Below are 13,309 nucleotides of genomic sequence, written 5' to 3' on the forward strand. Positions count from 1 at the left end.
CATCAATTGTTATTGATTGCTACATCTAAAATATAGAGTGTTGAGGTTTGCGTATGTGACAGAGTTTCAACATATTTACCTACATGTCAAAACTGCCCATAACTGTGCTTTGTGAAAAATGCCATGTGTCATACAAGACTCCAAATCACCCCCTCAAAAGGAGATAATATGAGTAAATGACACATTTTCGGATTCCTCAGACCCATGGCATTATGTTAGTGTTTTGATTTGGTCTCTCTGATACTCCCTGATGCCACAGGACTAAATGACAAAAGATGGTATGGGCAGATATGGTTGAAAAATGTGTGTGAGGACAAGTTTGAGGAGCTCCAGGGTTGGCTATACTTATTCAAAATGTTCACGGAAGGGCTTAAATTACAATGGTATCACACATGGCAATATGAAATTGTTCTATATGCCTTGAACAAAGGCCAGTAGCAAGACATGCGCCTGTCTCAAAAGCATCTAATTTTAATGGGGGGGTGTCACTTTGACAGCTGATAAGCCTGACTTGGCTGTAAATCCAGAAGGGTTATCATACAAAAATGTTATCCTCAGACATGTATCTTTTCAAAAAATATAGTCATCCTTTGCCCCTCTGAGTGGTACCGACATCTCACCTGGCCCGTGGACTAGTGGAAGCATTTCGCCCGCATCCGACTGTCGAGCCGTATAGTGTGAGGACGTGAGTCGTGAGATGTGAACTTTTAAATAGTGAAATTCCATCGTGCAGTGTGAGCAGGACCTTAATAGTGTTAATTTTGTTTCATTATTGACATTGTGAAGCGCTTTGGGCAGTGCATGATGTGTAAAAGCCTTTATGAATAACACTAATCAGTCGTTAAATGATGACGCAACATACCGAAATACAAAGAATATTAAAAAGGTATTAATACATACTATGCATTTCTGATCACTGTGAGTGTGTCTGTAACACCTGCGCTGTAACCACTGGCACTTTTAGAGGATACACACGATGAGAGGGAGGGGGAGAGAAGGACAAAACAAACAAAAAAATAAAAACGGCTCCCATTGCGGAGCCGGTTCCCATCATTCACTTCAAAGACCCGGTTCTTAGGGCCGTTTCGTTCACGACCGACACATCACTATTGAATACCTTCATTTGCCAGAATGGCCTGGACTGGACGAGGTGTGTCGGTATTTGCACTGACGGTACAACTACGATGACCACAGAGCACAAAGGACTGGCTGTGCGCATACGCGCAGTAGCTCTTTTCACGGCAGCATCCCACTGCTGCATTCACAGAGAACAGCTGGCAGTTGAAGAAAATGCCTGTATCTCAAATCTGTCAAAATCATCAACGGCATCAAAGGCAAAGCACTGAATATGGGCATTTTTAAAGTTCTATGCGAGGAAATGGGGAGCGACCACACAAAAGTCCTTTTCCATACGGAGGTTTGTTGGCTGTCCCGTGGCAAAGTTTTAACTCGTCTTTTTGAGCTGCGTCACGAAGTGAAGTTGTTCATGCACCAGAAAGAGGAGCTCTACAACCAACTGCATAATTTTCAATGGCTGGCGAAGTTGCCATACCTTGCTAATATTTTGTAGCCTAGAAGTCTGGACTCCCCTAGCGACCGCAAATTGAATTTGCTCCAGGGGGCAGTCTAGCGGACCCCGGCCGTTTTGCGAGGCTGAAAGTTATCCGATGACAGGGCCAATCAAATCGCCAGGAGCGAGATGGGGGGCCGGGCTACCTAGTAAATACAGAAAACTTTCTAAGAAGAAATATGCCGGCCGTCCGTGCTACTTACAGCACGAAAGTTTTTACTTAATTTAAAAAGCCTGGATGATAATATATTTCGTGGCCATGGATTGATGTAAAAATACACCATGAACTTATCAGACACAAATAGTTCACTATACAGGGCTGGATTTGTATCCTGTGTGGCGTTAACAAAACAGCACGGAGGTGGGCCTCGATAACTTTCAACAACTACAGAAGAGGCTGCCTCTGGATTTGAGGCAGATACAGGAGAAGCTGCTGCTGTCATCATTTAAACTGCCACACATCACAAACATTGATATCTACCAACTGCATGACACCATCCCCACCCAAGTCCCCCCACAATCCAGAGCAGCAGCTTCTCCTGTAGAAGCAGAGAAAAGAAAACGTGGCCAGATGGAGTTCCAAACCCTCCATTCGGGGGACGTCCAGATGGACACTGACGATCCACCTGCCCTTGTGGACAAAGGGGGAATTGAGATTTCAGCCCCCCAACACAAGGTGCAGGTGGATGGGCGAAGAGCCCTCTGCTATTCCGAGGGATAAGAGAAAATCGCACCGCGAGGCCTATGTCATGTACATAAAAGATGTACAGGCCATGGGACACGCGGTGCATACATTTAGGTCATTTGTGGACAAGAGGGAGAAAATATTAAGGTCTTGATTTTTTTGTTTTTTGTAAATAGTTCTTTCTACCCCTCACCCTCCCCTCTTTGTTTTTAACATGTTTTTTTTTTTAAAATGTACTTTACGTTACCAAAAAAAAAAAGAAAAAGAAAAAAAATTCAACAAAAAAAAACAACCGCAGAAAAAAAAACAAAAATAACCCACCTTGTTCTGTGTGGGGGAAAAAAAACCCCAACGTGAACTCTACCTTGACATGGTGTTGGGGCTTACGAGCTTAAGCTCAACCAAATGAGTTCCTTGAAAACTTCTTTGATGCAGATTTCACACAACTCTTCTGGTGTAAAAGTAACACAGCTATCCTTTGGGTGGAAAATCCGGGTGCAAGTCCTGGCAAGAGTGTCATCAAATTCAGCAAAAAATGTAATCACTATTTGAAGTATTGCACATTATATAACTAGAACTGGGTAAAATATCAAGTCTAACTTCCGTACGGTAAAACGAAGACAGAGTAAATGACATGATCAGAGTCGAGGCATAGAATGTCATATGGGTTTTACATTTAAACCTCAGAGTTTTGTAAATTTAGACCTGATAAGCTAATTTGCCCATAGGTCTGCTTTAAAACATTCTTTTAAAGAAACAGAAGTGGTATGATGTGGTTTTGTGCAAATGCAGTGGTAGGGATTGTGGGTTCAAACGCTCTTTTGGGAATATTTTTATGTTTCCTCCTCTAACTATTTAGGCTAGCTAAATTACTCTAGAGGCATGAAGTGGGGCGTTGTTGTGCAAATACAGTGCTGAGTGTTGTGAGTTCGAATCTTATTTGGCTCATGAAATAAAAGATCATAGGTTAAAATCAAAAAGTAATAGTTTGCTAAACTACGACGAAATCTAAAGGCACAGGTCGTGGGTTCGAAACAGGCTGGATATGCACACTAGGGTGCATCCAATGCCCCCTATGAAAAGATATTGCCTTGGCCCTATATAAAGCTACCCGATAAAAACATATTGCCTCAGCTGTGTGATACAAATGTTCTAGTAAAGTCACTCTGTGTAAAATGTGTTGAAATTTAGATTAATTCTACTGGGTCCACCAGGCCCATGAAAATACAAAATAATGGTGATAGTGATGGGCAACCTGGATTCCAAAGCTGAAGTCCAGTGCCACATATTCCAAATGACATACCTAGTTTTACCTTTCCAATTAGGGCAATTGGACAGGTAAAACCAGGTAATTTGAAATCTGTGGCACTGGATTGTAGCTTTTGAATCCAGGTTTCCCATTGTCTTAAAACAGAGGTGGACAAACCCGGTGACACATTTGCCCCAGCCAATATAATGAACCAGCTGATCCTAATTACCACTTAAGCCAGGTTGATGAGGTAATTAGTGAAATCACCTGTATTGGGAGCACAAACAGTGTATTCAGTCGATCCACTTACACAGACTTCAGTCTCGGGACAGACTGATGGTCAAACTGCTATATACAGGCAAAATTGCTGTTTAGCGACACAATATCAATTCCTGGCTGCCTTGGACCACTGCTAGTATCAAGCGAGAGATTGCAGAGCTGTATGACTGTTATATTTGTGCGTTTCACCTGTGGGCCTACAATTCATGGAGCAACATCTGTACTAAAGCTGTGAATGCTCCTTGGAATGACTAGGCTACAAGGCAGTCAATACAACTGTATCGAAGAGTGCCATTACTTCTTTATCCCATCGCCTGTGGTGGTATTTCACTTTACTCCATCGGATGAGTACCATAACTTACCTGAGAGGCCCTTGGCAATGAACTCTGGACCTGGTGATGCTCATGACATATCTAGAAGTCACTTAAGTACAGGTTTTGGGAAGCCACTCTTTCCAACATCACATAGGCTACAGTTGTTTTGACTGTACTCTATTGAACTGCTGCAGGGATTTCTTGAAAAAACACAAGTAATTCCAAGGAGCATTCACAGCTTTAGTACAGATGTTCCACCAGGTATTAACAGTTGGCCCACAGGTGAAACAAACAAAAGTCATACAGCTTCGCAATCTCTTGCTTGATACTAGCAGTGGGTCAGCTGGTTCATTATATTGGCTATATTTGGAACATGTGGCACTGGACTTCAGCTTTGGAATCCAGGTTGCCCATCACTACCACCATTGTTTTGTATTTTCATGGGCCTGGTGGGCCCAGTAGAATTCATCTAAATTTCAACATATTTTACACAGAATGATTTTACTGTGCATAGAACATTTTTATGACACAGCTGAGGCAATATGTTTTTTATTGGGTAGCTTGATGCACCGAAATGTCCATTTCTATTCATGGACTGGGGGATAAATACTGTAGGGACCAGGCACTTTTGGATTTAAGGTGCCTCCTCATTATATAGTGGCGGAGAACTGATTCACCGGTGGGCCCCTATTTCCAGTAATGTAAAAAATAAAAAAAATGGGGCCCCATGAGGGTGCAGGGCCCACCCGGAAATGCCCGCTATGACAGATGGTCAGTCCAGCCCTGTTTCTATTCTAAGATTTTGACTATCACCATTATTTTCTCCAAATTTGAAAATATTTTACACAGTGTGTTTTTACTGGGTGTAGAGCATTTTTACTATAGAGCCAAGGCAATATTTTTTCATAGGGGGCATTTGATGCACCCTAATGCACACAGCAACAAAATACTTGTCACAGAGCATCAGAGGGTTACGAGTGTGTCCCCTAAAGCAGCATGGGTTCCCCCGTCACAACAAACCATTTACGGACGCAGAGGTTTTTAAGGAAGTGATGGTTGTTTTGGAGGAGCTGGTCGATAAGTCAATGGATGGAGTGATAGGCTCAGTGAAACAAATGCCGCGCTCAACTTTCAGTTTCGCACCATTGGGCCACGGGACCGCTAGATAGACTACTAGTGTGCATCTTTTCCCTCAAACGCAACTCTTGTCATAACGCAGTGATCAGACTTCATGTTTTTGTTGTTGGGGGCAGATTCATTAACTCATGGACTACCAGGCGGTTTTTGAAATGTTAGCCCAAGACTCCCAGCCAGTTTCATCATTTTCGAACAGCCACAGAATATTTTGTCTTAGACCTACAGACACATGTTAGGGCTTGTTCTTTCTACAGGTTTTTACGGCACGTTTTTATGTTGCGAAAAATGGCACTTTCCCCCATTCGAAACGGAGAAAAAGGCTTTTTTTGTCACGGATGCGCTCTTTGAATCTCCGAGTTTAATTTGAGGATCTAAATATATTTTCACACTCCAAAGAGAAGACCAATCGCTTCAAAGTTAACTATGTTCATGAAAAAACACCTGGATCACTTCCGTTTACTGCTACTATTATCACTGGAAGAGCTAGTTACTAGTGCAGTGTTTCCCAACCTTTTTTGTGCCAAGGCACACTTTTTCCCTTGAAAAAAAACCAACCAAAAATGATGTAATAATGAAAACAAATTATTCTCTGATAAGAATGACTATATTGTTAATAAAGGCGGCTACAAAGTGTCTTGAATAGCAATCGAATAAACACAAAACTGTATTTTTTTAGTCATATTTTATATTTCCTCTTTCAAATAAAAAGTGCACTTAATGTTCACTTCTTAAAGAAGCTATAAACTTCAAAGTAGGCCTACAATTTACAAATTGTTATTCTGTCCAAAAGCATTCTATTAGCAGGAATACAGAAAATAGCCTAATGCTTATTCTGACAGAAGCAACATTTGGGAAATATTTCACTGAAGATGCATATACAAATATCAATCTCTGTATATTTTACTCACTTAATCTTAATGTGAAACCTATGCCTCTTTCACCTTTGGCTAAGGCCTGCCCTAAAATGCTGTTTGACCACAATCACAGCGCTGCAAAACTCATGAACTCATATGAACTCAAAGCGGAAATCTCATGTTTTCAAATGCAAGATATTACGGTCATATTATTATTAAAAACTGATTGGAAATTGTGTCTGGGGTGTTTGTGACAAAGGTGCAAGTTTCCCCGCGAGGTAACAGGAGGTAATTGATTTCCCCTTTCCCTAAAACCGGGCTAATTATGCTTATTTGGATAGTCTGGCTTGAAGGGTCTCTGCTTCCTCACACTCGACTAGAAAGCACGCGGACCACAAACTACGTTATGTGCTCAATGGTGCTCAATCATGCCACCACCTCACTCACTTTTTAGTAAGATTTTAAGCAAAACACAAATCAGTTTCAGGGTAGGATTTTGGTTTTCTGACCTAATTAATGAAGAAACAGCGCTGGCAAAGTTAACTATCAGTCACGTCAGGAGGATTGTTTTGACTAGCAGCTGATGGATGTTTTTTGTTAGGGCTACTGAAGATACATCAATGCAATTCGCTACCTGCTGCCACCTAGTGATGAGGAATTATTTCATACTAAGGACGCCAGTCAACAGCAGACAGTAGGCTACTAGAAAATGACAGGCTCAATTAGAAACAGGGAAAGCAGCTGTCCTTCCAGTGAGCTAACTGGACATCGAGTCATGAAGTGTGGATCGAAACGAAAAATTGCTTTATTTCCTCCCTCGGCAGTTGACTGCATTTGTGGGTGTAACGGGGATATTTGAGGTCAGCATCAGATGCTGACTTCGCTGCCTTGGTACCCAACATGCTGTGCGCCACCTCCCTCTCAACCGGAAACCTGAAAAACAAACATGGCTACTACCCAAGCTACTACCTTATCATACTCTTTATTCTGACACTTATGTATGTAGATATTGAAAATCGAATGGATAAATCAACATTGTAGCCTAGTATTCAAGTATGCTGTCGCTAGATCTATTTATAGCCTAATTTACGATTCCGCCGTCTGACGATCATTCACCGTTCAAATAGCATGCCTAAGCTAAGCGCTAACGTGATGAACGTAACTCCCGCCATACAATCGCCGTAACATCAAATGTGCAAGGCAGCGCACTCGTTAGTGCCGTTCGTAACGGCTGCCTCATCAGCTAACTTCACCTATCTGATCAGTGACCTGTTTATGTAGGAGGAGAGTCATCGAGTCACTGCCTCCCTTTTCGAATTGAGCCATAGGCATTATTTGCCGATAATAACGATGAATTCACACACAAAAAAAATCCTCAAGAATTTTCCACGGCACACCTGACGATCTCTCACGGCACAGTGGTTGGGAAACACTGCCTTATTTGATGTCCCATTCACCAGCAACACAGGGTGCAGATTGAACTGGTTGACTGCTGGATGCTTCATGGCTGCAATGAGACGGGAATTGTTCATGGGTCCCCGTATAACAGCCTTCAACTATAGCCGCCTGACATTCCTTTCCATGAGCCGTCTTTTTGCAGCAGTATTGTATCAGCGTAAAGGGGCTAATCACAAGGGGAGAGGGGGGCATTACCAAGGGGAAAGGGGAAAATGACTAGGGGAAGGGGATATGAATGCGTCTAAGGGGGGCCATAAAGGTTGGCCACCAGGTCATCTCTGACCTGGCGGCCTGCGGCATAGTCCGTGTCCTGGTCAGCAACTTCATCTTCTGCATCCTGATCCTGGGGCAACTCCTCCTCCCCCTCGGGCAGTTGGACGTTATCCCTGAAAGCCATGTTGTGCAGTAGTGCTGTGACAACAATCACTGCACAACTCTTATGAGTCTGCAGTTGCAACCCTCCAGCACCCCTGCTTCCACATCCCTATGGCCCTCTCCACAACTGTGCGTGGTCTCTGTTACACTGTAACCGAGCCTTTGATGCCGAATCAGCATTAGGGTATGGAGTCAGCAGGAAGGGCCACAGTGGAAAGCCACTGTCCGCAAGGAGCCAACAACCCCTAAAAGCATAATTTCCGGCTGCCTGGTACAGTCCACTGTTTGACCACATGAAGGAGTCATGTGTGTACCCAGGCCATTTTGCAACCACATCAACGAAGGTGCCACCGGCATCACACAACTAGGATATTGAGGGCACTAAAGCCTTTACGGCAAATGTACCACTGTCTGTTGGCGGAGGGATGGTCGATTTTGATGAGGGTCCCATCGATGGCACCTATGACCCTTGGCAGCCCAGCGATATTATAAAACCCCTGATTAACCCGACGGATTTCATCAGGAGTGGCTGGAAAGGACATCCTGTGAGCAAAGTGCAACAGCAGCGCATTGGTCACCACTGTCACAGCCCTACTTAAGCCTAGGCTACACTGTGCGATATTTTCACTCGTGGGTCTTAAGCTTCTGCTCACACTGCACGATGGAATTTCAGTGTTTAAAAGTTCACAACTCACGACTCACGTCCTCACACTACACGAGCCGACAGTCGGATGCTTCCACCGTACGACGCGACAGGCATGTTTCCCCGGTCTGCAGAGGAGGGAACATGCGCACCTGAGGTGGAGATGAGGTCGCGCTCAACAGCGAATCGCACGGCCCTATTCATTTGTGCATGTGAAATGTCAAATCGTGTCGTAGCACTGCTTTAACTGTGCGATTTACGCACGAGCCACGACCAGAATTTCAAACCGTTTTGATTTTCTTGCGACCCTGCGATTGCACGGTCGTGAGGCGAAATCGCTTGTCGTTACCCCATGTACACTGCACGATGCGAGACTCACGATTGACCTGCGATTGAGCAAGAAATCGGCCCGACTCTCAAAAAGTCGTGCGAGTGCCAAATCGGGGCAAAAGTCGCACAGTGTAAGCCCAGCTTTAAGGACGCCTTGCTGAGGCCCAGACCCTCACCTAGGACCTCAAAATAACTGCCTGTGGCATAGAAGCGAAGCTCTGCCAGTAACTGTACTGCTGGTGTGAGGGCAAAGCTGCGCCCTGTGGGTCTTACCAAATGAGGGCGCACAGCATTCAGCAGCTCCATAATCTGTCCCCGTCTAAGACGGTACTTCCTAATGATGACTTCATCAGGAAATACAGCTCCAGGCCTTTATATTAGAATACCATGAAAAAGTTGATTTATTTCCATAATTCCATCAATAATGTTAAACTGTCATGGATCATCAGTTTAATTCTAACTCAACAGAAATTAAACCCCATTCATTTTCAATGGGGTTTCATTTCTGGTGATTTAGAATTAAACTGGTGAGTTAACACCAAAACGTGGCATGGAAATCTACAGGGTATATTGAAGAGTGAAGTGTGGGGCACCAGGTCAACAAACAAGAACAGCTGACAACAAAGCATCAAGGATATCTGGGCTTCCATAACTCCCATGCACTGTTTTTGCCATTGACTTCAATGTTCAACTTCAACGCATCATGGCCATTATGAAGACAGAGAAAGTCCTAACCAAGTATTGACCATTGCATGTTATGTAGAAAGTACCAAATTTCAACTGATTTAATGTGACCCGAATTTTGGTGAAGAAAAATGTGATTTAATAACAATATTCTAATGCTGCGAATTCCCCAATTCATGGGTTTTTTGAGCTGGAAGGCCAACGTATATAAAAAGAAAAAAATTAATGATTGGAATAGTTAAAAAAAAAACTGGGCCATGAATCTACAATCCATGACAGTTTAACATTATTGATGGAATTATGGAAATAAATCAACTTTTTCATGCTATTCTAATAAAAAGGCCTGGAGCTGTATGTCAAGGGGATCGAATGTTTGGCGGATGAACGCATTCATGTAGGTGATGACAGAACGGCGGCGGCGCTGCCGTTGCCCCAGGTGATTTAAGAACAGAATTCTTTGTCTCGCAGCCATTGGGTTCAGACAGTGGGTTCTTCTTCTTCTAGGCCTACGTCTTCTTTGGTTTTTCACGTTTAGTGGCCTCACATTGTGGCACACAGTCAATTAGCAGCTGTATGCCATCGTTATCATTAGTCACCTGGCATGGCCTAATAACTGCTTGATAGATTGATGATAATTGATGATGTGCTCCCCATGATACCAGGGTCTGTGACTTGCAAGCAGGTGCATACGCTATGTGTAGTAGACATTAATGAGGGAACACATTGACATTGTGAGATTGGCCTTTAATGGCAACGGTTTTATTGACAATGGCCACGTTTACATGATGTATTTAATTCCGGAATAATACTGTGGTATATTGTTCCATCAACTTTACATTGAACTGTGATGTTATGACATTCATATTTTGAATTAAATGTGTCTTGTAAATGAGCCGATTGGTTTTATTTCATTGCAATGGCACTGCAACAGTTGAATCTGTATTCAAAAGTTGTGTGCTTGCATGTTTGAATGTGTGCCTAGAGCATGTGGTCCTTAACCGATGAAGTTTTCCAGTTGCACACACTGCAGTGTCAGGTTTCCCCTGCAGACCTGATTGCACCTGATAAAGGCCATTAGGCCTACATCCCATTCATCTATGAAAATGGAAGTTCTGGCGAGATAACGTCATGGCTACTGATATTCCATGGTCATGACGATGAAAACAGATATGGGACTTCAATGTAAAAGGCCTTTGGTTCAAATCCTGTGTCTTTCACCACCTTGTGTCAGGACTTCTGTGTTCCAATAAATGGGTTCTGAATGTTTGTAAACACAATGTTATGAGGGGCAAGACACCAACCTCATGCGCTATTTTTTTGACCGACAGCGGTTTGCAACAATCAGAGGTGGAGTTGTGCACAGATAGTTTCGCGCAGTCGGGTAATAAACAATATTTGGAGCCCATGTATTGCTGTGGAGATTGTAACCAATATACGGTACCTTACTTATTCTGTTGTGATAAAAGCATTACCTATGTGTAATGCGGTGTAATGAATGGTATTGTAATATGATATAGGCCTACTGGATGCGATTGTAATCACACGCACACACACACACACAGGTGAACTTTCTGTTAGCTGGTGTGCTGCACAAGGGACCTGTGTTTGAGTGTGGTCTGAGGTTTGCCAAACATTTCAAAGTGTATTTCCCATTCCTTGTCCTTCACACTGTAATTGTTCTGTCTAAACTACAGTAATGTAACCCTTAAGATAACCTCTTTGCAACACAAAGTAGGCCTAGTGTAATTCATTGTGGGGAAATCAACAGAAAGAAGCAGTTTCATTTAGATATATGTGATATTTATTTAAGCGTGGGGGTCTTGGGGGGTGGAGGTTGTGAAGGATGTGGGGATGGTGTGTCCTGGTGATCTGTGAAATCATAGTAAGTCTTTACACATTACATTACATTACACTAAGCCGTCATTTCTATACAGATCAATTTAATAATTTACAGGGTAATGGTTCCAGTCCCTGAAGCAATGTGGGGTTAGGTGGCTTGCCCAAGGGCACTTCATCCACTGATAGAGGTGTAGGGAACATTAAGGGTGGCATTCAAACCTGCAACCCTGTGATATTCACTGCACCTCCATTACACAATGGCTACCCTAAACATATGTTCGATTTGTAATTACTGAATTAAAACTCACATTATAGAAAGACAATGGCATACCTTGTGGTATATGGCATATGTGGTATATGGCATATGACAATGGCATACCTTGTGGTAGGTGAAGTGTGAACGAAGGTCGTGTGACTTGCTGCTGGATTATACTGAGGAGGTCCATGAACTGGTTATGGTGTCTCTGACCCTGCTCCCTGATGGCCGCAAGGGATTCCTGATGGTGTCTCTCCGCTTGGGCCATCATGTCCTTTGCTATGTCCCCCAGGGCTACCAGCTCCTCCCTGATGGCTCTCCCCACCACGATCTTCTCCCTCTCATACCCCAGGAGCTCCGCACTGCACCCACAAGGGTCCCTGCACCCTGCTTGGAGGCTCCTTAGACGAGAGGGAGGTGAGGAGGCAGCCCTGGGGTGTGCATAGTTGGGAGCAGGGTCAGGCACTGTGTTGCTGTAGAAGGGTGAAGCGGCTGGGGAGGATGAGGGGTTGTAGGTGAAGGCTGGGCTGCTGGGTCTGGTGACTGTGGATGACGGTGGAGTGCTGGGTTGGGTGCCTGATATGGAGAGTGGAGGGGAGTGAACGGTGATGTTTGGAGGACTGCTGGGTTGGTTGATGGAGGAGGTGGAGTTAGCAGGGTGGTGTCTTGAGGTGGAGGTGGCAATGGTGTGCGGAGGGCCAGATGTTGCTTGTCTGGGGTGTGGGCCAGGGCACTCACTAGCGTCAGAGAGGCCCGCTTCAAGTGGAGGAACTTGTGTGAAGGCTGCCGAAAGGTGCCTTGGTGACCATGTGAGCAGCAAGGGGAAAGGAAGCACATTATTAATATTAGCTGGTGTTCTGTTCACATAAACAATGAAGTGATTGTTGCTCTGAGTATAGACAATAGCTTTTTTTCTACGTTTATGTAATAACTTGTCATAGAAATTCAGTATATGGACAGACACATAAAATACATAGTACTTACAGCAGATGTTGAGGCCAGCAGGCGACTGGGGGGTGGCTGGCTGTTTAATTGATACATATCTAGCCCCCCCCGAGTGCCTTCAGTCGCCTCGGGACCCAACACCGCAAGCACCTTCTCCTCCTCAGGAGAGAGAGGAGGCAGACTGCTGCTACCACCACCAGTTTTCGCCATCTCTCTCCTGAGAGCGGCAGCCTTCTTTTTAACTACGGTGGAATAGTCCCTCCACTTGATGCGGACCTCGTCCGCTGTTCTGGTGATGCCCTGGCCCACCGCATTGACCCTCCGCGTCACCTCCACCCACGCTAATTTCTTGTCTGCATTGGTGACTGAGGTCTTCAACGGTGACTCAGCCACCAATGCAGACAGCTCCTGGGGGGAAAAATGGGGTTTTCTTGGTCTCTTGGTGTTGTTTGCCGTGGTGTTCATGGTGTTGTTTGTCGGATCAGGACGCAAGGTTCAACGCAGTGTTTAAATAGGCTAAGGCATCGCCAGGTGTTTTCAATTTGAACTGATGACGTGTTAATTGTGAACGAAGGTTCGTAAAACCATTTCGGCAAAATCCAACTAGGCTACTTTAGTCCTATTGAAAGGGTCCACGTGTTTCAGTTGGGATGGGCAAAGTTTCGCCAGGTACGCCTAGGCCTAAGTGCTG

General features: G+C 44.2%; 1 protein-coding gene across 1 annotated transcript; it reads right to left on the reverse strand.

Moving 5' to 3' along the window:
• Positions 1-11,371: 11,371 nt before the first annotated feature.
• On the reverse strand, positions 11,372-13,083 carry LOC134460500 (uncharacterized). The gene is made up of 3 exons (XM_063212886.1): positions 12,713-13,083; positions 11,797-12,386; positions 11,372-11,447 (listed from the first exon to the last, which is right to left on the reverse strand). Exons 1-3 carry the CDS (start codon positions 13,081-13,083, stop codon positions 11,380-11,382), a joined length of 1,029 nt encoding a protein of 342 aa, XP_063068956.1. The 3' UTR covers positions 11,372-11,379.
• Positions 13,084-13,309: the final 226 nt, after the last annotated feature.

This window comes from Engraulis encrasicolus, chromosome 13 (assembly GCF_034702125.1).
Source record: "Engraulis encrasicolus isolate BLACKSEA-1 chromosome 13, IST_EnEncr_1.0, whole genome shotgun sequence".
Taxonomy (NCBI): Eukaryota; Metazoa; Chordata; class Actinopteri; order Clupeiformes; family Engraulidae; genus Engraulis; species Engraulis encrasicolus.

Bases quoted from the DNA above. Each gene is read 5' to 3' on its own strand.
- LOC134460500 (XM_063212886.1), bottom strand. From the start codon at position 13,083: ATGAACACCACGGCAAACAACACCAAGAGACCAAGAAAACCCCATTTT. The intron at 12,387-12,712 runs GTATCAATTAAA...CCCACACCCCAG, and splicing joins ACTCGGGGGGGGCTAGATAT to ACAAGCAACATCTGGCCCTC. The intron at 11,448-11,796 runs GTATGCCATTGT...ATGATTTCACAG, and splicing joins CACACTTCACCTACCACAAG to ATCACCAGGACACACCATCC.